The sequence below is a fragment of the Schistocerca piceifrons genome, chromosome 2, assembly GCF_021461385.2.
Source record: "Schistocerca piceifrons isolate TAMUIC-IGC-003096 chromosome 2, iqSchPice1.1, whole genome shotgun sequence".
Taxonomy (NCBI): domain Eukaryota; kingdom Metazoa; phylum Arthropoda; class Insecta; order Orthoptera; family Acrididae; genus Schistocerca; species Schistocerca piceifrons.
The window spans coordinates 694,250,697-694,276,003 of NC_060139.1; the positions used below are offsets into that span (position 1 = coordinate 694,250,697).

Consider the following 25,307-nt stretch of genomic DNA (forward strand, 5'->3'; position numbering starts at 1 on the left):
TGTTTAATGACAACAAAATTCATCGTTGTGGTAAGTAAGCTAAATTTCTACAATCGTCTGTTAACAACTGAAACAAGAGCCACTGTTCAGGTTATATCTGTTATGATTAGTTTAATGATCAGTTCACTGCAGTATTTCTTTTACAGTTCTGAGTTGTACCGACCAATAGTTATTTGAATGATAGGTGTTGTAGTGAGTCGAGATAGAATGACGTTGGGGTCCTATGTCACAGATGACAAAACTAATGCTTCCTTATTAGTTATATTGTTTCAATGGCAAATAAATTCTCACTTCGTGGACTATAGTCTTATACGCGTTTTCTATTATGAGACAACTCACATCTGATCATTCTATTGTCTCAAAAAGCAAAAATTTGACAGATTAAAATTCTATCCAGGTTTGCTAAAATGAGGAACTTTTAGATGCTGTATTGAGATTACAGAGGAGAATTCCTGAGTCCAACGTGTCTACAGCAACTGAAGTGTCGGTGTTTACTTTTTACTGTTAGCTCCTTCTCCATATAAGTTTCCAGTAGCATAATGCAATTTTTTAGATTCCTTTCCGTCTGTGATACACTTCCGTTTCTTGGCAAAAAAAGTTGCCGGAAGTTTAGAGGCTAGCCACCATCGATGTTTTACAAGCCTAGAAATAAGGTTATAATAACTTTACCGAAGGACTGGCTCATTCCGAAAATTGTACATGTGAGCTTTCATATTTGACAATTATCGTGACGTAAATATATCTTCATTACACAGCTAAGCATATAAACACACAATAAAACAGTTACACAAAAATGGCTCTGAGCACTATGGGACTTAACATCTGAGGTCATCAGTCCCCTTGAATTTAGAACTGCTTAAACCTAACTAACCTAAGGACATAACACACATAGATGCCCGAGGCAGGATTCGAACCTGCGACCGTAGCGGTCGCGTGGTTCCAGACTGAAGCGCCTAGAACCGCTCGGTCACACCGGCCGGCAGTTGCACAAATTAGATGATCTTTTACTTAGATTTACGTTTCTACGGTATTATACATATTCAGACACTTATAATTATCTGGTCGAATCTATGTAAAACTTAAGTTGGTGCCCAGCAGCCCAGATGTCCACTAAAGTTTGGGTAGCAGCACTATGTGAGATTCTGACAGCCATACAAAAATATGTTCCTGATGTTGGAAAAGTTGAGACTTGGAAACATCACAAAGTTGTTTGGCAAGTCTGTGACCGTCGACTTACTTTCGGTACTGAAGCTGAATTAGGCTTCCAAATTCATTGGGTATGTTTTGCGATTTTGTTGAAAATTTGCAAATATTTCTTACATAACAAGTGAAAAATGACGAAATTCAATTTTTCAACAACAAGGAGATAATTTTACTCGCAAATTACAATAATGTCTCTTATCTTTCACTTTGTGAGCAATCTGTTATTCTAACTGTCTTAGCTGCTAGTACAGCATTAAGAGAATGTTCCCGACATCGACGCCTACCTTCTTAGGAACTTTTATGTCAGCTATTTTCAATATTTTTTGAATAATGAGTTGAATAGTTGGCTGGTCGTCACACGTAATATTCTCTTATACTGTTCACTTAATTTTCGGAAAAAAGGACAATACCTAGTCAGAAAATCTGAAGATAAGGAGCCGGTAACCTGGGTACAAATCTACAACTATTGCTCTACATTTATCTCTGTGTCGGCAAAGCGGAGCGTTTTACCCAACTACAGACTGAGTAAATACGCTAAAATTACCAAAAAGCCACGAATTATCAGTGCTGATTAGCCAAGAATGGCTTTCTGTTATTTAATCTGTAGGTTCCATTGAATTAACTAAAAATGGTAGAAAGGTTTCTTGACATTTGGATTATGACGCAGTATAAAAAGATAGAAACACTAAACACTTCTTGCTTTTGGGTCAAAATCCCAGGGTTATCGGCTAATAGTTACTCGTGTGTCGTATGATACTGAAGAAAATTCATTAGTACTCTGGCAACGATGATTCAGATATTGTGTGAGTAGACATAGTTGACTGCTTTGCGAATGCCGATTTACTTCGTAAAATTTCATCTAGAAGCCTACGGGAACGAGTAGGTTGAAAAGGGGTTCTCCCTGATCAGTTAATTATTCGTAGCTGAAATGCGATTTCTCTGAACAATGGAACGAGTTGCGAGAGCTTCAGTGAATTGAACCAGCTATGAGCTGAGGGTACGTTAGCTGGGTTCATCCCGCTGTATACAGCTGTTAATGATAAGATGCTACTTTTGATGTCTGTCCTCAAGTTGATATGAGTGTTTCCCGTGATATCAAGTGAACTATTCAAGTATTCACAATGAGAGTTACTTGAGCTTAGTAGAGTAGTGCTATTGTGAGAAAAGACACATGAGTGATAGAAATGTCAAACTGTGCCTACTGCGCAGAAAGGCGAAAAGGATGATAAACAAATTTGGGGGTTTGTTTTCGTTGCGGAACCTAAGAGACGGTAGTTACACCTCGTCGAGGGTAGAATAGAGGCCCTTGCGCTCTGAGGGACATGTTAATTACTTTCGGTAGTGTACCAGATCCATAAGACTGAAATTTGAGATCCATAGAGAATTGCAGAGTTTGTTTCGAGTGCAGAAAGACGACAAGACTTCAACTTATGTTTCTGTGTGTGGGATCATAATTTATGAGAAATCCACTATGGAAGTTGAGGATGGGTGGAGTATTAGGGACATATGAGGTGTATGAAGTTGTGATAGTCTGTTACTCTTGTTTGAGGCGTTACAGTCACAGCGTGCCGTACTTTAAAGTCCTGTGTGTTGTATGCTGGTAGGAGGGAAGATTTGGTACACCGAGGGACTTCTCGTCCATTTAGGCGATGACGAACCAATGCCACGAAAGTTGTTGGCATTTTGTGTGACGTGAGGACTCACCCCCAGTTTAGTTAGACGGAGGTTTTAATGTGGTTTTTGTTAGATGACTCATCTTTTTGGTTCCACGATCAACCAGCCTTCTTACTGACTTTTCATTAATTCCTCTAATATATGACAAGGGTGTGACTAGATCTACTGGGAAATTTATGCGGCATTTACTATTGCTCTCGCTGTTGATGTACGGCCTTAGCTTTCCGTTTTAACAAGAATACTTCTCATTCACCATTATCACGATCTCGTAAACGTATCGATCGATCCATCTGTCCATCCATCTTGCTTACCGCTCTCAAAATAGGGCATGTGTCTGTTACGGAGAAATTAAATGGTCTAAAGAAAGGTGTAAAGATTGGGCATAGTGTTGTGATAAACTACAATGTGATAGACTTGTATTAAGTGCGGGATACAAAGGTGTTGATGCTGTTCACCCACTACTGAGCAAATCTTTCAACATCAGGAATTTAGTCTGAGAATCTGATTGACATCAAGCGCTGTTGAAGGCTGTTTGTAGTCAGCTTGACGAGGAACACTATAAATAATGATATTTGGTAGTCAGACTTAATTGATCAGCAGCTTCTGAATAGCCTCCACACATTCCAGCTCCTTCCCTGTTCATCTATAACGTCGCATTCGTATCCCCAGATGTTGGTGAGGGTCGTTGAGTGTAAACGCCACTCCAAGCTACTTTTAAAATTATTTTTCTTCATTTAAGGAATTTCTTACATACTTCGAGACAAAAACAAATATGAAATAATGACGGCTATGTGAAGAGGGCTGTCAAATGAATTTTTCCCTGCTATTAATTTTTGGTTTTTCGACTGACTTACACAAGTTTTCTTAGGCCTATAGTATTTCAGGTATTTGTCAATTTGGCGGCGGTTTCCACTGTCTCTGAAGCGCAACGTTCACTCTTGGATTGCTAGGCCGCTGAAGAAGCACGTCGGCTGTGAAACGTATTCATTCATGATGCGAGAATGATGGAGACTTGACAACACTGTAAATTAAGAGTGGCAGCCTTGTGTCAATTGAGATACTTGGTGAGGAGATACAGCTTTATCCTGCTAAATTCATTTGATAATTTCTTAATATTTCAATTAAGAATTCTGAACGCATTTCACTTATAGTGTGTCATCTACTTTTCGAATACATGAATTTAGTCCATGTAAGTCACTTCACGCAGACACTACTGCCGATACCGTCTTTTTCTTTGCAAATTATCTGTCTTAGCCATCAATAGGAGACTAAGGAGCACTGAATGCTGCCTGTGGTTGCTAGGCCCGTGGAAACATCGCCACGCTGTAAAGCCAAGGCTGTACTGGGTGTAGGTTTAAGTCTCGTGGAAGAACAGCGTGTCAGGGCTACAGCCGTTGTGCATCCTGAACGTGGCAAATAATTCATTTTAGAAAGATCCTACATGAAGCGAGAAAAGTATTTTCTGGCAAGATTTCTTCGATAGCACTCACTCCATACAAGGCACAATTGTTCGACGTTCCTCCACATTTCTCACACCAATTTATAAATTTAAAGAGAACAAAAAGTTGCAAATGTTAAACTTTTTCCGTCTAACGCTCCGTTTTTAACTCATAAGCCGAATGGAGTGGCCGAGCGGTTCTAGACGCTACAGTCTGGAACCACGCGACCGCTACGGTCGCAGGTTCGAATCCTGTCTCGGGCATGGATGTGTGCGATGTCCTTAGGTTAGTTAGGATTAAGTAGTTCTAAGTTCTGGGGGACTGATGACCTCAGAAGTTAAGTCCCATAGTGCTCAGAACCATTTGAACCATTTTTAACTCATTATCAGTGCTACTCATAACCTTCAAATACGCATCGTTCAAGATCTTAATGCAAGAAAAGTACTAGAACCATGCCCCTGCCTCCCCAAATGAAATTGATAAATACGCTTATAGCAACCTACGTACGAACACGCCAAACAAACCCGCCACGGATCACGCACCACCTCCTTTTTCCGGATAAATTTTGTCCACAATTGTAGATTACATACTTAATAATCTTCACGTCATATGTCGCATGAGCACTGGCTACAACGTTGTTGTTACTTAGCTGTACACTCAGTTTGCCGAAAATATTTCTTTTGCACTGTGCGACGTTAACCGCGAACCGGTAGTGCACGTGAGTAGCTCAAGTGAAAGGCAACAACTACGAAATCTTCTGCATCCTAGAGTATTGGCTGTTTGTGCAGATGACCGTTACGTGATTTTGTTTCAATGGTTACAATATCAAGTCGAATACACACACTGGATAGCCGAGGGTGCGGTAGCGTTCTCGCTTCCCGCACCCGGGTTCCCGGGTTCGATTCCCGGCGGGGTCAGGGATTTTCTCTGCCTCATGATGACTGGGTGTTGTGTGATGTCCTTAGGTTAGTTAGGTTTAAGTAGTTCTAAGTTCTAGGGGACTGATGACCATAGATGTTAAGTCCCATAGTGCTCAGAGCCATTTGAACCATTTTTGATAGCCGAGGCATTTGGTAAACGGTGATTCATAAACGAATGTATTAAACACGCTGTAAACCACTCTAGGGATTTCTGGTGTCAGAAGTTACATCAAGTGTGGAGCATCTGCAGTGCGACAAAGTCATTACCAAGCCACATGTGGAGGATTCATGGTAGTTTTGTATATTTAAGATCTGGATTCTACTCACACTTCCGGCAACTGTTGTTAAGAGGCATAAACAGATCCTACTCTCCTCTGCTAGCTACAAGTGCTGGAAGTAAGACTGACCCGTGGTTCAAAATTCACATAAAACGGTGTGTTCCTTCGCTACCGACTGCTCAAGTTGGGCCATGAGCCGTGCGGAGTGGCAGAGCGGTTTAGGGCGCCAAGTCACGGATTGCGCGGCCCCTCCCGCCGGAGGTTCGAGTCCTCCCTCGGACATGGGTGTGTGTGTTGTTCTTAGCATAAGTTAGTTTAAGTAGTTTGTAAGTCTAGGGACCGATGACCTCAACAGTTTGGTCCCTTATGAATTCACACTCATTTGAACATTTGGGCCATGACAGGGGGGGAAGTGTCAGCATGTAGAAACTCTGTCACCAGTAATCTTTCTTACACTTGTAACTTTATTTTAGTTAATGAACCAAACGCCATGCAGTGTCACAGAACAGTTACTCCATCTTTTATTTGACCCTGAGATGATGAGTGCATTTGTTCGCAGCTGGGATTTGAGCTCGGGTCTCCCTGCCGCAGGTGTAATGGTGATACAGTTCCATTAACTCTTTGCCTGTTCAAGATTCCAAAGTACTCGGTGTCTCCACGTGTGGAGTGTGTTTGAGTTCGTATCTTGGTTCAGCACAAAAATTTTTATCACGTCGTTTCAAACTCTAAAAATAGCAGATATAACTGCTGACGGGAAATAATTTCGATTTTTAACTTGTCTTCATTCATTGTCCATAATAACGATGTAAGGCGGTTTCGACTCCCAGTTAAGACACAGAAATTTTCGTCACATCATTTCAAGTTAATAAATACCACTCCTAGCTGCTGGTCAAAAAGAACTCGACAGTTAACGTGTCTTTGTGCGTAGTTTAGTCAACAACGATTTGGTCGGTGTTCGTTTCCCGATCACCACTGAATTCTCAGTCACGCTATTTTTAGTTCAAACATGCGCAGTTCTTGCTACTGGTCAATGAACCCTGTACAGGATGTCTCAGGTGCAATGGTCAATAAGCGGGAATATTACAGAAACGATCATTCGAAGCAAAAAAGTCTAATAAATATGGACTCAAAAATGCAAAATCTGAAGAGGCATATGTGCTTCCTCATCTTCCTTACTGTGATACAGATCTCTTCTACTGAATGTTCTTTGCTTTCTATATTTTGAAAGGTGCTAGTATGAACCAAAAGAAGAAAAATGTCTCCGGTGAGCAAGGTCTATATAGAGCACACCTTAAGAATCATGAGCACTTGCTCATCTTCGTTTCTGCACAGCACAGCTATTCTACTTTTCTACTTTAACGTCCATTTTCGCTGAACGATAACGGCGATAAGTATCGGGTTCGAATCCTGGGAAGGCAAAAATTCAGACATCACGCTAATGCTAAAAAAAATCGTTAACTACTATTTGATCGTGCTTACTCAACAATCTGATTACGTGCTTGGTTCAAACTCCCGCCCATCATGAAACTTTACGTCTTGTCATTTCAAGTTTGTTGCACGTGCATTAAACCGTATTTAACATCTTTGGTGGTTAGTTAAGAGATACAAAAGTTGCCGGATAGGAGTCCCGGTCCAGTCTAACGATTTTCGCAATGTAGTTCCAAGTTCAGATTTATAGCTGGTATTAGCGAAAATGAAGTGTATCATATATCTTTATGCATAGTCAGCAATGAACATCAGTCTTGTGTTCTAGTTTCGGCCAGGCACGAACGCCTTGCATGGCCTATAGATATCGCGTTTGGACCTATATTCAGAACAAAACAGTTGGTCATATATTTTAAAGTTCAAACATAAGCGCAACTCGCTGCTAATGGTTTTTAATGTCACTTTCTGGTAGATAGGAGAATTTCGAATAGGTAGCCATCATGAATACAGTGAGTTATTAGTGACACGTTGTTGTTGATGAGGTTTCCATATAGCACATGATGCCGTTAATCGCGGTTATCTAGCTGGTTATTTCATGAACCATATTAAGTCCCATAGTGCTCAGAGCCATTTGAGCCATTTCATGAACCAGCTTATGCATACTACGGTTAACAGGCGCGTGGAAAGCCTTTCAGATAGCAATAATGCTTTGAATTGTCATCGAATTTTGGGAGTCCTGGTATCCATTGAAAATATCTTATTCGCAAATAAATTTAGTTTTGGGAAAAGTTTGCGGAATGTTTTGTGTGGTTGAGTTACAGGTATTCGCTGTCTCAGATACTAATGATAGTGGTAAAATTTTAGATGTGTAACTTGCTGTAATAAATCTGAGTTTACAAGCATTTAGGACTTCTCATCTGTAATAAGGAACTCCCTGAGATTGGAAATATGGCGGTATTTGTTTACAATTGGAGTAATGGCCATACAGACCAGTGTTTTAGTGGTCAGTTGTGGTAACAATTTTGCGTAGTCAAAGGACTGTACCAGAAAGCAATTAGAGAAGGTACAAGACAGTTACGTTAGTGTCTGTGTGAAAATCAGTCGGAACGCAATTCACGTCTTTCGGATTCTTTTGCACATAACGGCACATGACAATACGTCGAATGTTAGCGAATCTTCCTGGAACGTAAGCTCTCTAAATTGTAACAGTAAATCTTTTGTGCCGTCTGCCACTAGAGTCTGATGAGTGTCTTTTTGACGATGTCGTGCTTACTGGACGAATCCGTGACGAAATATGCAGATCTTCTCATGCTCATCTGTATCTACTCTTTTAATCGTATCAGCGTCCCAGAGAGACGAGAAATGGTAACGAACTGACGGAAAGCGTTTTTATAAATTACCTCGTTTGTGGACGAATAATTACACTTCCTCAAGAAATCATTCGTTTTTTAGATCTGGTGAAGATTAAAAATCTACCTACCATGTAACGGAACCGTCCAGCGAAAATTGCCCCCTTGTTGTGTTATGCTATTGATTCGTGTTGAGACGCCGTACCGCCAGCTGAGAAGCGCAGTGCGTGGGTGGGCGCGGCGTGCTCACCTGTTGATGAGGTGGTGGGCGGCGTCGGCCGCCGTGGCCGCGGTGTTCCGGTTGCGGTCCCTGTGCGGCAGCTGCGACGCGTTACGGCTGCAACACACGGGGAGGGCGGTGTCAGTGGCAGCGACAGTGGTAACTAGTATTCACTACACGTGCCATTACAAACCTAAACAGCTCCGGGTGTCGGCGCTACGAAACATTCTGGAAGGGCACGAATTTCTCCCACTAGTGAATTCACTCACATCAACCAAATATCTAGGTCTTACCTTACAGATTGATATCAGCTGGTTCAAACACATAATTGCGGTCTAAGGCGCTGCAGTCATGGACTGTGCGGCTGATCACGGCGGAGGTTCGAGTCCTCCCTCGGGCATGGGTGTGTGTGTGTTTGTCCTTAGGATAATTTAGGTTAAGTAGTGTGTAAGCTTAGGGACTGATGACCTTAGCAGTTAAGTCCCATAAGATGTCACACACATTTGAACAAACACACAATTGTAAATAGAGTGTATGGTGATCTTCATCTCAAGAATTCTGAAAACGAGTAAGTGATGTGCATATGCGGTGCATACATTTCATAAGAAACACAGTTGAGAAGAAATGATGAATGACAACCTCAGCTGCCGACAGTAGTTGTTGTTATACCTCGATGTGGACAGCTGAAAATGTGTGCCCCGACCGGGACTCGAACCCGGGATCTCCTGCTTACATGGCAGATGCTCTATCCATCTGAGCCACCGAGGACACAGATGAATAGCGCGACTGCAGGGACTTATCCCTTGCACGCTTCCCGTGAGACTCACATTCCCAACTGTCCATAATTCTACATAACGTAGAATTCTACATAACGTAGAATTCTACATAATGTAGAATTGTGGACAGTTGGGAATGTGAGTCTCACGGGAAGCGTGCAAGGGATAAGTCCCTGCAGTCGCGCTATTCATCTGTGTCCTCGGTGGCTCAGATGGATAGAGCATCTGCCATGTAAGCAGGAGATCCCGGGTTCGGGTCCCGGTCGGGGCACACATTTTCAGCTGTCCACATCGAGGTGTAACAACAACTACTGTCGGCAGCTGAGGTTGTCATTCATCATTTATTCCAGGGAAAAGCTGCACGGTCATCAACAGTAACTGTTCTTTCGAGAACAAGTTACTGTCTTCGTATATACAGTTGAGAAGAATTTTGCATCACCAGTCAATGTTCCTAAGACAGTGTTCAACTAAGTCACCACGGCTGATCAGGACAAAATCACAGGGGAAAAATCTGTGAATAATCTGCCAGTAGTCTGTAAGTAACATCACAGAGCCATACGCTGCGGACTGAACCTTGGTCAAATGACAAGCGACTTTGTTTTAGTTTCGTAGTAAACTGTAGCTGGTTTCATCACGTTGTGTCTCTGATTACGACTTCTCGTGTGTATTGTAATCTCTAGATTGGATTGTAACGTTATACTGCTACAAGGGTAATCCCAAAAGTAAGGTCTCCTATTTTTTGGAAGTACAAAACTCTGTTTGTGTGGCAGTTGGTCACACTGTTATGAAGAGTGGTTCACGCGCTGAGGCGCTCAGTCTTGGCTTGGCAGCCGTTGAGGATGGAGCTCCTGTTGGATGTTACCGCCAAGTGCGAATTGCGCGCAGTTATTCGGTTTTTGAACGCAAAGGGCACTGCGACAATTGAAATCCATCGCCAATTGACGGAAGTGTATGGTGAGTCGTGCATGAGTGATAAAAATGTTCGTAAGTGGTGTAGAGAGTTTGCAGCTGGTCGGACCGAAATTCACGACGGACAAAGAAGCTGGAGACCGTCAATTTCTGAGGAGACAGTGTTGAAAATTGAGCAAAGCATGCGTGAAGATCGGCGGATCACCCTGGATGATCTCTCCACGTTGGTTCCTGAGGTTTCCCGAAGCACCGCTCACAGAATTTTTACGGAAACATTGAACTACCGGAAGGTGTGCGCAAGATGGTTGCTACGCATGCTGACTCAGGACCACATGCGGCGACGAGTTGATGCTTCTCGCGCATTTCTTCATCGCCTTGCAGCCGGACAGGACAACTTTCTGGACTCAATTGTCGCGGGTGACGAAACCTGGGCATACAACTTTACACCTGAGACCAAGCAACAATCACGCCAATGGCGGCATCATTCTTCGCAGCATGGCGGCGAGCTGATATGACATGGGCATACAAAAACTGCCACAGCGTCTACAAAAATGCATCGACAGAAATGGTGATTATCTCGAAAAATAGCTAAATGTTCAAGCTGTAAACTGATGTAAACCATTGTAGAAATAAACATGTCTATCTATTTATAAAAAATAGGAGACCTTATTTTTGGGATTACCCTCGTATTCTGCTTGATCTTTGCTCGCATTTGTAATACTGTGTGAACTAAATCACGCCATATGTTATTGACGTCTAATTCCATTATTGTCAATATACTTTGGATAAATGGACGGATGTTGGATCGGCAACTGCTAAGGTCACGAGATAGGTTCTTCTGTAATTTTATCATTACTGTATGGAGTAAAAGTGAAGATATTAGTTGGAATTAATCATCACAGAATATGTTACACCATATAGAAAATGTTGTGTTATGATATGGGCGTACAAGGTTCGAATCGTTTGCACGGAAGATGGTCACACAGTGATCGAGATCGATTTGTAAAATAAAGCACTTCAATGTTTACGACCGACGCTGCCACTTATCTCAAGTATGTATGTTATCGTTTCATATAAAACAGAAGCTGGGCTCGTCACTTGGGGTTCTATGGACTCGTGTTTATTTGTTCTTCCTGTGTGAACTGCTCGTTTTAAATGCATTGTAAGTACATTCCTCGTATTCTAATCTATTTTTGTTTTCATCTGTTTTCCATACTTTCTTGCATTTAATAAGAACTCTGTGTTAGCAGCTTTTAACAGAAGTGATATTCAACTTTATTGCATCTTGTCACTGGATGTGTATCTAATCCCGCTTGGATTGGTGTTGCATCTTGCCACCGAGCATGCTTTTAGTGACTAGAGCTTTCTTCCTTGCAAATGCTAAGAATGCACCAGTAGTTACGCAGATGTGTTAGCACATTATTAACTGATATTACAAACTATACGTTTTAGCAGAAATCAATGTACAAGAATCATACTCTCACTCCAGTGAAAATTTCTGAGTTCCCCACTAAATGCGAGAAAGTACGGAAAACGGATCCAAACCAAGATAAAGCAGGATACGAGCAGTGTACTACAATGCATTTACTTCGAGCAGATCAAACACAAATTCGTTAACAGTTACAAATACCCACTGACCAGCTAAACATTATGACCACAACTCAACGCGATGTTGGATGTCGTCTGGTGGGCGTTGCAAGGACGTCACACGGTAAGGAAAGTATGAAAGCGGAAAAGAGACAGATGGGGGATTACCCTATCGAAACTATGGCCTGCAAACGGGGAAATCCACTTAGATAAGAGACACTGAAGGAAGATTATTATTACGTAGAGCCTGTGAACGTGTATCTCGAAAACGGCGAAGCTGGTCGAATGTTCACGTGATACTGTCGTGAGCCTCTGCGGAAACTGGTAGAAGAACAGTAAAACTACCGCTAGGCATTAAGTGGTTAGACGTCCAGGAACCTTCACAGAACTTTGACGGTGTATCACTGGAAACGTGTCGGTTCTTCGGATGCATCATGTTTCTTGCTACACAACGTCGATGGTTGTCTCCGCTAACGCCGTCATCGAGGCGAAGGGCGGGTCCAAACATGCGTTGCGCCAAGGGCACAGGTTAGTGGGAGCAGTATTATGCTGTGGTAAACATTCTCCTGCGGCTGCATGGAACTTTTGATAGTAATCGAAAACATACTGACAGCTGCGAAGCACCTGCATCCCTTCGTGCCTGATGTTTTCCTTGACGGCGATGTCATCTTTCAGCAGTATAATTGTCCATGTCTCTATGCCAGAATCGCGCTGCAGTGGTTTGTAGAGCATGACAGTGAAATGAAGTTGATGTTTTGGCCACCAAATTCGCCTGATGTGAATTCGATGGAACCCTTCTGGGCCGCTATCGGGCGCTATCAGCACGTACACAAAGCAGCAGCTCGTTATTTAGCACGTTACGTGGCCTGTGTGTAGACATCTGATGCTACACACCTCCACAAATCTACCAAGAAATTGTAGAATCGATGGTAGGCAGAATCGGTGCAGCATGGCGTTCCAAAGATGGGCCAACAAGCTATTAAGCAGGTGGTCATAATGTTTCAGCTCGTCAGTGTATGTGAGTCCGCAGGTACCATGTGACTAAAGCAGCTTCTATTTTATATGAAAAAAAATATATCATTTACTTCACCCAATGTCGTGGATGCAAACAAAAATCAAGGAGAACATAAACAACGTATTTTCAATATGATTCAAGGAGTCGGTACACACGAAAAGTCATAATCAGGAACAAATTACCATAAAACCACTTCTGTGTCATGTCATGTCCAGTGACTTTCAGGTTTTGACATGTGTGTGCAATTATTTTCATTTGATAATGGCCACATGGTCGAAATTTGAAATATTGGGCCACTGTCATAAGTGTTGTGCCTAAACACGGGTTTTAACGTGGTAACTCTTCACGATCTCCTGTCTTCTTCCATACTCTTCAGATCTGCGTAATTTCCGCTCCACTTTACTTTGTCTGTCATATTCTATCTCGCCCTTCCTCTGTCTCTTCCCACGAACTAGACCACCTCCCCTCAACGAATATCCCCACAGCTCTTCTTCCTTTCTCTTATAGCGTGCACGACTCTTCCCCCTCACCAACTATTTCCAACACTCTTTCGTTACTTATTCCTTCCATACAGCTTATACCCTCCAGTCTTCTTCAAATCAACATCTCAGCTGTTTCCAGCCTTTTCTCACCCTCTCGTCTCAGTGTCCAAGTGTGTGCACCAAAGAGTACCATACTCCAGACAAATCATTTGCCAAGTCTTTTCGTCAGACTTTTATCTAGTTTTCCATATAGTAATTTCCTCTTTCTACTAAATGCCTCCTTCGCTATACCAATGCAAGTTTTCAGCTCATGATGGCATCTACAGCCTTCATTAATCGTACTTTCAAGATATTTCAGTGCCCTTGCTCGGCTAATAATGACGTGTCCTGTCTTAATACTTGTCAGTCCCCTTCATTTGACGATCTCCATACTCTTTGTTGTTGCGGTATTGATTCTCACCTTTCCAATGCTGCTTCCTTCAGACAATTCACTTCCAACGCTTATTCTTTCTTTCCGTCGTGCCGCACCAATCATCTGACCATCCAGTCTGCTCCTTTCCTCTTCAAAATTCCCATCACCTCGCTCTGTTGTACTCTGTGTAAAGCTTTTTTCAAATAAAAACAGAAGAAATTTCTCGATCTCGCTCAATATATCTTCCCCTACGATTCTTAACAGGCCAATAGTATCTCTTGTTCCTTTCTGCTTTTAAATGCGAACCGTATCTCCTCAACCCATCTACTTCGCTAGCCTCCTGTTCAGCACTCACAGCAATACTTTAGCCGCATGGGAAACTAGGTTGATAGTCCTGTGCTCTTCACATTTTTTGGTATTTCTCTTTTTCTCATTTAGTATAATTCTTTCTTTTCCGTGTTTCCTCAAAACTTCAACACTACTTCTGGCAAGTCATCGATTCCACATGCCATCCAATTTTCATCTCCTTCAGCGCCTCTTCTGCTGCTGCTTACGAGAGGCTGTAATCCTTACTATTTTACGACACATATTTCTTCCCGAGGGCATGCAGCTTTACTGTATGATTACATGATGATGGCGTCCTCTTGGGTAAAATATTCCGGAGGTAAAATAGTCCCCCATTCGGATCTCCGGGCGGGGACTACTCAAGAGGATGTCGTTATCAGGAGAAAGAAAACTGGCGTTCTACGGATCGGAGCGTGGAATGTCAGATCCCTTAATCGGGCAGGTAGGTTAGAAAATTTAAAAAGGGAAATGGATAGGTTGAAGTTAGATATAGTGGGAATTAGTGAAGTTCGGTGGCAGGAGGAACAAGACTTCTGGTCAGGTGACTACAGGGTTATAAACACAAAATCAAATAGGGGTAATGCAGGAGTAGGTTTAATAATGAATAGGAAAATAGGAATGCGGGTAAGCTACTACAAACAGCATAGTGAACGCATTATTGTGGCCAAGATAGATACGAAGCCCACGCCTACTACAGTAGTACAAGTTTATATGCCAACTAGCTCTGCAGATGACGAAGAAATTGAAGAAATGTATGATGAAATAAAAGAAATTATTCAGATTGTGAAGGGAGACGAAAATTTAATAGTCATGGGTGACTGGAATTCGAGTGTAGGAAAAGGGAGAGAAGGAAACGTAGTAGGTGAATATGGATTGGGGGACAGAAATGAAAGAGGAAGCCGCCTGGTCGAATTTTGCACAGAGCACAACATAATCATAACTAACACTTGGTTTAAGAATCATGAAAGAAGGTTGTATACATGGAAGAACCCTGGAGATACTAAAAGGTATCAGATAGATTATATAATGGTAAGACAGAGATTTAGGAACCAGGTTTTAAATTGTAAGGCATTTCCAGGGGCAGATGTGGACTCTGACCACAATCTAGTGGTTATGACCTGTAGATTAAAACTGAAGAAACTGCAAAAAGGTGGGAATTTAAGGAGATGGGACCTGGATAAACTAAAAGAACCAGACGTTGTACAGAGATTCAGGGAGAGCATAAGGGAGCAATTGACAGGAATGGGGGAAATAAATGCAGTAGAAGAAGAATGGGTAGCTTTGAGGGATGAAGTAGTGAAGGCAGCAGAGGATCAAGTAGGTAAAAAGACGAGGGCTAGTAGAAATCCTTGGGTAACAGAAGAAATATTGAATTTAATTGATGAAAGGAGACAATATAAAAATGCAGTAAGTGAAACAGGCAAAAAGGAATACAAACGTCTCAAAAATGAGATCGACAGGAAGTGCAAAATGGCTAAGCAGGGATGGCTAGAGGACAAATGTAAGGATGTAGAGGCCTATCTCACTAGGGGTAAGATAGATACCGCCTACAGGAAAATTAAAGAGAACTTTGGAGATAAGAGAACGACTTGTATGAATATCAAGACCTCAGATGGAAACCCAGTTCTAAGCAAAGAAGGGAAAGCAGAAAGGTGGAAGGAGTATATAGAGGGTCTATACAAGGGCGATGTACTTGAGGACAATATTATGGAAATGGAAGAGGATGTAGATGAAGATGAAATGGGAGATATGATACTGCGTGAAGAGTTTGACAGAGCACTGAAAGACCTGAGTCGAAACAAGGCCCCCGGAGTAGACAATATTCCATTGGAACTACTGACGGCCGTGGGAGAGCCAGTCCTGACAAAACTCTACCATCTGGTGAGCAAGATGTATGAAACAGGCGAAATACCCACAGACTTCAAGAAGAATATAATAATTCCAATCCCAAAGAAAGCAGGTGTTGACAGATGTGAAAATTACCGAACTATCAGCTTAATAAGTCACAGCTGCAAAATACTAACACGAATTCTTTACAGACGAATGGAAAAACTAGTAGAAGCCAACCTCGGGGAAGATCAGTTTGGATTCCGTAGAAACACTGGAACACGTGAGGCAATACTGACCTTACGACTTATCTTAGAAGAAAGATTAAGGAAAGGCAAACCTACGTTTCTAGCATTTGTAGACTTAGAGAAAGCTTTTGACAATGTTGACTGGAATACTCTCTTTCAAATTCTAAAGGTGGCAGGGGTAAAATACAGGGAGCGAAAGGCTATTTACAATTTGTACAGAAACCAGATGGCAGTTATAAGAGTCGAGGGACATGAAAGGGAAGCAGTGGTTGGGAAGGGAGTAAGACAGGGTTGTAGCCTCTCCCCGATGTTGTTCAATCTGTATATTGAGCAAGCAGTAAAGGAAACAAAAGAAAAATTCGGAGTAGGTATTAAAATTCATGGAGAAGAAATAAAAACTTTGAGGTTCGCCGATGACATTGTAATTCTGTCAGAGACAGCAAAGGACTTGGAAGAGCAGTTGAATGGAATGGACAGTGTCTTGAAAGGAGGATATAAGATGAACATCAACAAAAGCAAAACAAGGATAATGGAATGTAGTCTAATTAAGTCGGGTGATGCTGAGGGAATTAGATTAGGAAATGAGGCACTTAAAGTAGTAAAGGAGTTTTGCTATTTGGGGAGCAAAATAACTGATGATGGTCGAAGTAGAGAGGATATAAAATGTAGGCTGGCAATGGCAAGGAAAGCGTTTCTGAAGAAGAGAAATTTGTTAACATCCAGTATAGATTTAAGTGTCAGGAAGTCATTTCTGAAAGTATTCGTATGGAGTGTAGCCATGTATGGAAGTGAAACATGGACGATAAATAGTTTGGACAAGAAGAGAATAGAAGCTTTCGAAATGTGGTGCTACAGAAGAATGCTGAAGATTAGGTGGGTAGATCACATGACTAATGAGGAAGTATTGAATAGGATTGGGGAGAAGAGAAGTTTGTGGCACAACTTGACCAGAAGAAGGGATCGGTTGGTAGGACATGTTCTGAGGCATCAAGGGATCACCAATTTAGTATTGGAGGGCAGCGTGGAGGGTAAAAATCGTAGAGGGAGACCAAGAGATGAATACACTAAGCAGATTCAGAAGGATGTAGGTTGCAGTAGGTACTGGGAGATGAAAAAGCTTGCACAGGATAGAGTAGCATGGAGAGCTGCATCAAACCAGTCTCAGGACTGAAGACCACAACAACAACAACATTCCTCCTCTTCAAGCTTGATTTCACTTTGTATTTGATCCTTCTTATACAGACAACCTATATATTCTTGCCATCTGCTCAAAACCTCCTGTGGTTCTTCACCCAATGTACCATCCACTCTTTTCATTTCCATGTTAGTCTTCGTTCTTTTACTTTCGAAAACCATCACACTACCCAATGTGTACATTATTTCATACTTTCCCTGTATGTTCATTATCTCTATTTCCTCGCATTTTTCTTTCATCCACATTTCTCTTGCTTCTTCAGTTTGTCTGCTTAATTCATTATTCTGTTTCTTGAACCTTTTTTAAAAATATTTTTCCTTTGTTCCATCTGTTTCAATATGTTTTCCGTTACCCAGTCTTTACTGATGCTTTTAGTCACTTCCTATACTTCTTTGGTGGGACCCATGAGTCCTTCCTTCATTTTTATTCATTTCTCATTTGACTATTCTTCATTTCTATTTCTTTTCCATTTTTCCATAAACCTGTCTTCACTTTCACTCTGAAGCCTTGACTACGTCCTTGAGGACCTCCAAGTTTAATCTGTCTTTTGCTTTACCTCTCCATACTTTCTTCAACCTCATTTGTATTTCTTCCATTACGAGGTTGTGGTCTGAATTTATGTCTGCTCCTGGGTAAGCTTTGGCATTCTTCAGACAGTTCTTAAACTTCCGTGTATCACGATGTAGTCCAATTGATACCGTTCTCTATTCAAATTTAAGATCCATGTATGGCTCCTTTTTTGATTCTCACTAACAGTGAGTTTCCTTTGAAGTTTACAAATAAATAATTTTACAATCAAAAGGCTACCACAATGTCATTTACAAAATTATACATGACTGCGAATGCCAGTGATGAGAATTTAATTTTAGCTTTTGTTGAGATTGAAACGTCCCCTTAGAAAAATTATACATGACTGTGCTTAAACTGACACACAATATTTTTTAGCGCAACGCAATCTGACTTTCAATAATCCCTACAAAAGAATGGCCCTGACTAACATTAACCTATACCTTTCACAAATCACTTACCTCACAAAAATCTTCGTTACTCGAACTACTGCAATACAGCGAGCGCCACTACTGCCAGCTAAATAAAAGATTCCAACTACTGAAGGCACTAACTACAGATAGGCATAGTTAGCAAATGAAAGCTTTTGATAGAGGAAAAAACAATGTATTTACCTTAATAGTGTTCAAAAGTCATAATATAAATAGCAGTTCATGACATCCATTCTTACAAATGTACTGTTTCTGATGGACACACGTCCAGATCATCCGCTATCAAAAATCCGCCATCTCACTTCCCCACATCCACCACTGCTGGCGGCTCACCTCCAACTGCGCAACGCTACGCGCTGTTAACATCCAGCTGCCCAACACTACAATAGCCAACAACAATGCAAACCAGCCACAGACTGCACACAGCACAGCCAGTGATTTTCATACAGAGCGCTACGTGGCGTTACCAATAAAAAAAACCTACACAGCCTACTTACAAGATTTCTCGAATATAGTACTTTTCAAGGTCACAGAAACGTTTCCAGACACGCACTAAACTACGGTGTCCAGCCTTAAAGTATCGGGGGCGTTCAGTAAGTAGTGCAATACATTTTTTTTTCTCAGTTTCGATTGAGAAACTGCGGAATATGCTTCGGGACGTCGTGGAATATTCCCACTTCAGCCTCTATTGCTTCACGAAGTTCCTATAGGTGGGGGCGCAATACTTAGTCTTCAAAGTGGCGTCTGTAATGGAGGTGCGTGCCACGCAGAAAACTCTCACTGAGTTTCTTTTGGTGGAGAACCATAGCATCATAGATGTGCCTAGGCGCTTGCAGAATGTCTACGGAAAGACCTGACAGTGAACAAAAGCATGGTGAGTCGCTGGGCGATTTTCGTGCCGTGAAAACCTGTGCTATCCCTCGTGTGCCGACCGGCCGCGCAGATCTGTGACACATGCAGTGTTGGAACTTGCGTACACTCTCATTCAAAGTGATCGATGGATCACAATCAAACATCTCGCTGTATAATTGGACGTCTCTGTTCGTAGTGCTGACACACTTGTCCAACAGTTAGGATACTCAAAGATGCATGACTGCTGGGTTCCTCACCGCCTAACAGACCATTAAGAGCAACGAAGAACCATCTGTGCGGAATTGCTTGCGCGCTACGAGGCTGATCGTGACGATTTTTTTTCGAACGTTGTCACTGGTGATGAAACGTGGGTTCGTCATTTCGAAATGGAAACGGAACGACAATCCATGGAGTGGCGCTACACCATCTCTCCTCTGAAGAAACGCTTGAAAGCTGCACTCTCATCCGATAAAGTCATGGTGACGGTCTTCTGGGGCTCTGAGGGGGTTATTCCGTTTGATGTCCTTTCTCACTCTGCAATGATAAATCTGAAATGTATTGTCCTGCCTTTAGAAAACTGAAGAAACGGCTTCAGCATGTTCGTCGCCACAAATACGCGAACGAACTTCTCCTTGCCCCAGACAACGCAACGTCACATACAAGCCAGGACATTCAGGAGGAGTTCACAAAACGTCTTTGACGGTTCTTCCTCATCTACCACACAGCCCAGATCTCACACCTTCTAGCATCCAGTTGTCTGGCCTAATGAGTCCACGGGAAGCGGTATGTGGATGATGGGGAGGTTATTAATGGAGAAAGGCGTTGGTTCCGACCTCATCCAGCAGAGTGGCAACATGCGGGCATACAAGCTTCCCCAGTAATGTGGCGGAAGGCCGTCGTATAGGTTGGAGATTATGTTGAAAAGGGTTTCGTAGCGAAAGGAGTGAGGAATATTACAGTGCACTGGAATCCTGGATAAAACCAACCTGCTTTCAGAAAAAAATTGTTGCATTACTTATTGATCGCCCATCGTAAAAATTAAAAATGTGATCATGTAATGCTCGTAATTCGCGAAAAAAGAATACGGATTTTCGCGCCATATTTCTCCGTATTCTAAGTTCACTGCCAGAACGCTAGGAGTGCTACTGTCGTTCTCTGCTTCCGTGTCGTAACACGGGCAGCGCACTAGCCGTACTTTGGTGTTCTGCGGCTAGGCAACCGCAGTACGCCTGGCCTGTGTCCGGCTGTGTGTCCGCTCGCTAGCCCGCCAGCCTGCCTCCAGTCCGAGGTCCCCAGCCCGGCTGGCCGAAAGGTCGCGAGCCCAGGCTACAACACCCTCTCCGTGAGCTACGTCTGCAGCGTTCGTCTCATCTACATACTGGAGGGCCATAAAGTTTCATAAAACCTAGGCAAGTGTGTCCGACAATGTAAGACCGCATGACCAGTTACACCGTAGCATGACACACGTACTTGTATGTTTAATATAAGAGATTCTACGAAATATAACTAAAAATACATCCATTATATACCCAGCTACCACAAATGTGTCATCTAGGCAACACTCTTAAGAAGCAGGAAGCTTTTGTTTCTTGTTAGTCCTCTGCATCATATTCAGCCTGAATGAAAAAAAAATATTCATGCTGTACTTCTTTTCAAGTACTAACACGAAAGAAACTTCAGTCTCACAGAAAATAATTTTGGTGAGAATCTTATCAAACAACAGTGTAGAAGTAGAACGTCATTCAAGTTTTGAGCACTCATTGTACTCCTTTCCTCTGAAGCAAGACTTGCACAACTGAAACTCGACTCTACCATCCCGGTAGAATGGAGCCTGCGGCCGGCCTGGGTGGCCGAGCGGTTCTAGGCGCTACAGTCTGGAACCGCGTGATCGCTACGGTCGCAGGTTCGAATCCTGCCTCGGGCATGGATGTGTGTGATGTCCTTACGTTAGTTAGGTTTAAGTAGTTCTAAGTTCTAGGGGACTGATGACCTCAGAAGTTAAGTACCATAGTGCTCAGAGCCATTTGAACCATTTTTTGGAGCCTGCGTAGAGCGTGACCTGGACATTGACTCGGACTGAGCCTATATGTACATCTACATCCATACTCTGCAAAACACTGAAGTGCGTGGCGAAGACCACTTCCCACTGCACCATTCATTAGGGCTTTTCTCCGTTCCATTCACGTATGGAACGCGGCAAGAATAAATGTTTAAATACCTCCGTGCATGCTGTAATTAATCTGACCTTGTCCGCACAATCTCTATGGGAGGGATATGTAGAGGGTTGTAGCAATCGCTAGAGCCATTATTGAAAACTAGTTCTTGAAACTTCGTTAGCAGACTTTCTCTGGATAGTTCCCACCTAGCTTCAAGATTCTCCCACTGCGGTTCTTTCAACATCTCTGTGATACTCTTTGGTGGATTAGGCAAACCTGTGACCAATCGTGCTACCCTTTATACGTTTAACATCCCCAGCAAGATCTCTTTGGTACTGACCTCTCGCACTTGAGCAATATTCTATGTTCGGTGGTACAAATGATTTGTGAGCGACCTCCTTTGTAGACTGAAACTTCCTCGCAGATTGAAACTGTGTGCCGGACCGAGCCTCGAATTCGGGACCATTGCGTTTCGTCGGCAAGTACTCTACCGACTGAGCTACCCAAGCACGATCCACGATCCGTCTTCACAGCTTTACTTTCACCAGTACCTCATCTCCTAACTTCCAAACTTCACAGAAGCTCTCCTGAGAAACTTGCAAGACTAACACTCCTGGAGGGAAGGATATTACGAAGATATGGCTTACCTCAACATCTCCCTCATAAACCGAAGTCCGCTACCTGCTTTACGCACGACAGAGCGACCAGTAAGTGTTCTATATACATATATAGATGAGTTTGCCGATTCCAGCTGTGACTCACTGATATTATGTCCAGAGGATACCATGTTTTTTTTTTACCATTAGTCAAATGCACAAGTTTATATTTATGAACGTTAAAAGCATGTTGCCAATCTTCGTACCACATTGAAAAATTATCAAGGTCTGACTGAATATTTGTGCAGCTTCATTCATACTATACTGCATTGCAGATAATTGCGTCACCTGCAAATAGGTCAAGGTTACTATTAATATCGCCCACAAGATCATCAGTATACGACATGAGTAACAAGTGACTCAGTACCCTTCCCCAGGATACACCCGAAGTTACTTCTACTTCTATCAATGACTCTCGAACCCAGATAACATGCTGCGTCCTCCCTAGCAAGAAATCCTCAATACATTCACATATTTCGTCTGATACCCGGCACGATAGTACTTTCGATAATAAGCTTAGGTGTGATACTAACTCTAATACTTATCCGAAGTCGAAAAATACTGCATCTACCTGACTGCCTTTGATCCATAGCTTTCAGCGTGTCATGTGAGGAAAGTGCGAGTCGGGTTTCAAATGATCAATGTTTAAGAATCTACGCTGGTTGTCATGGAGGGAGTCATTCTGTCCGAAATACCTCATCATGTTCGAGCTCAGAATATGTTGAATATTCTACAACAACTGGATGTCAAGGATATTGCACGGTAGTTTTGTGGATCACGTCTGCAACCCTTCTTGTAGATAGTTGTGAACTTTGCTTTCTTCCAGCTACTGGGCACGATTTTTTGTTAGAGAAATGTACGATGGAGGGACTAACTCAGCAGGAAATATGGTATGGAATCTGCTCAACGCACTGACACTATTTCAGCGATCTCTTCAGTGGTAAGACAGGAATATTGGGACAATACTCGTGGCTTTTCCTTGTGAAGGAAAATACGAAAACAGAGTAAAGCATTCCTGCTTTTAATTTCCTGCTCTCTATTTCATATCTTGTCTCGTTCATGAGTGACTGGAAACTAACTTTGGTGCATCTAACAGCTTTTGCATACGACCAGAATTTCTTTGCGTGCCGGCCGGAGTGGCCGAGCGGTTCTAGGCGCTTCAGTCTGGAACCGCGCGACCGCTACGGTCGCAGGTTCAAATCCTGCCTCGGGCATGGATGTGTGTGATGTCCTTAGGTTAGTTAGGTTTAAGTAGTTCTAAGTTCTAGGGGACTGACGACCTCAGCAGTTGAGTCCCATAGTGCTCAGAGCCATTTGAACCATTTTCTTTGCGTTTTGTGAAAGACCTTTCGACAATAGCTAGCACGGACCGGCAACGAGCGATGCACGCCTCTGATCCCAATAGCTAACGAAAATTAGTGTTTGTCACTGCCTAATTAAATGACGTATGTCATATATGTTTTTGTTCTAATATAACATAAATCTGTGAAGTTACTCAAAGCCATAGACATAACATCTCTCGGATTCGTTTTCTTGGATTGTAATCTCAACTCTAGAAGGCAAAACGAACTGTGTTTAATATAAATTGTACTCGTATTTGGGTAGCCACATATATGAAAAGAAAGAGGAAACTGCGGGAAGTTCTACCTGTTTCACATATTAACGTAAGTATGCACTTTCCGTAGGTGAGCGTTAAAACCCGGAAACCGTTAATGGACAATAAAATAAATTTGATAAAGTAAATAGTGACAAGTTGCTGCAATTCCTTCTTCAGTGGAAAGAGTGCTATTTTATATAAAAAAACTCCTGTATTCAGAACTTATCTTAAAGCAATTTAGCAGCCTACACCGCCCATTTTCCTTGCTCAATTCTTTTACGGAATGCTAAAGGAAAGGGCTTAATAACGGTTTATGCTTTCTCCGATTGTGCACTGGGGAAACACGTAAGGCGTATGTAGGTGTACGGAGAAAAATGTTAACGGTCTCAAAAGGAAAATTGCGCTAGTTGCCACAAAATGCTGGCGAAAAAAAGCGCTATGAACAAAATCAAAAGGAAGAAAGGTAGGATAAGAGTTTACACCTCACCTCATAGACTTCGATTTCCTTAGTTCTTTTTCTGAAAGATGGGGACAGAACCATATCAAAATTTCCCTTAAGCGATTTATGGAAACAGTGAAAGTAATTCACACAAATGGATCTTCTATTAATCGTCTTCTATGTTTTTGCGAGAAATTCTAGAAAAGACTGGGGTTCAAGGCAACAAATATGGGATTTGGAGTCATAATATAGTATAGTAAACGAGAAACGCAGCCGATATGCTGGCAGCAAGAAAGGAAACACTTCTGTAATATATGTACTTAGGGTGACAGAAAAAGGGATAGTATAGAGAAAAAGGGAATTATAATTGTTTCATTTAATCGGATTATAAATGCAAAAATTAACAATGTTATCGGAGAAAATCCGCAATCACTGGGTGTGAAAGACGTCTTTTATACTGTCTCAGTTGCTTTAGTTTTTGAAATGAGTGGTTTCAGTTCAACATTAACAATCCTCAGATCTCCTGAGCGCTGTAAAATAACCAATCAACAAATACTCTACGAAATACGACGTCGTTGTTATACGATATCAACAAACCTCAAATGTACCAGATCGTACCTGACTGTATCGGTTAAAAGAGTAACCCGTTGAACTAATCATCAAAAAAATGGTTCAAATGGCGCCAAGCCCTATGGGACTTAGCATCTGAGGTCATCAGTCCCCTAGATTTAGAACTACTTAAACCTAACTAACCTAAGGACATCTCGTGCGGTAGCGTTCTCGCTTCCCGCGCCCGGGTTCGATTCCCGGCGGGGTCAGGGATTTTCTCTGCCTCGTGATGACTGGGTGTTTGTTGTGTGATGTCCTTAGGTTAGTTAGGTTTAAGTAGTTCTAAGCTCTAGGGGACTGATGACCATAGGTGTTAAGTCCCATAGTGCTCAGAGCCATTTGAACCATTTTTGACATCACACACATCCATGCCATCGTATCAGCAGCGCGGTTCCGGATTGAAGTATCATCACAATTTACTTGGAAGGGCACAGGATAAAATAATGGTTTGATAGAATACGCTTTATTCATATAACCCGCAAGTCAACCGCCAATAGGTGGCGTCTGGTACAATTGTCACACAGGAATAAAAAAATGTATACCGACAAGGAATTAACGATAGTCTTTCTGTGTGTATAGAGAGTATTGTTCTTCGAAATACTTGATTAGAAGTTAAAACTTTATAAAAATGGCAAAAAATTGTCATTTGAATGGCGGACGGCGTACGTATGCATGGCGCTGCTACAGGCCTGTCTT

At 42.2% G+C, this 25,307-nt stretch overlaps 1 protein-coding gene and 1 non-coding gene across 2 annotated transcripts in view; both read right to left on the reverse strand.

Moving 5' to 3' along the window:
• Positions 1 to 25,307, reverse strand: part of LOC124775754 (schwannomin-interacting protein 1 homolog) — an 810,951-nt gene that overhangs the window by 538,999 nt on the left and 246,645 nt on the right. The window contains exon 3 of the mRNA XM_047250583.1: positions 8,539 to 8,625. Within this exon, the coding sequence (XP_047106539.1) occupies positions 8,539 to 8,625 (87 nt within the window). The remainder of the gene's footprint in view (positions 1 to 8,538; positions 8,626 to 25,307) is intronic.
• Trnat-ugu lies at positions 9,203 to 9,276 on the reverse strand. The gene has a single exon. It is a non-coding gene; the product is annotated as a tRNA-Thr (tRNA).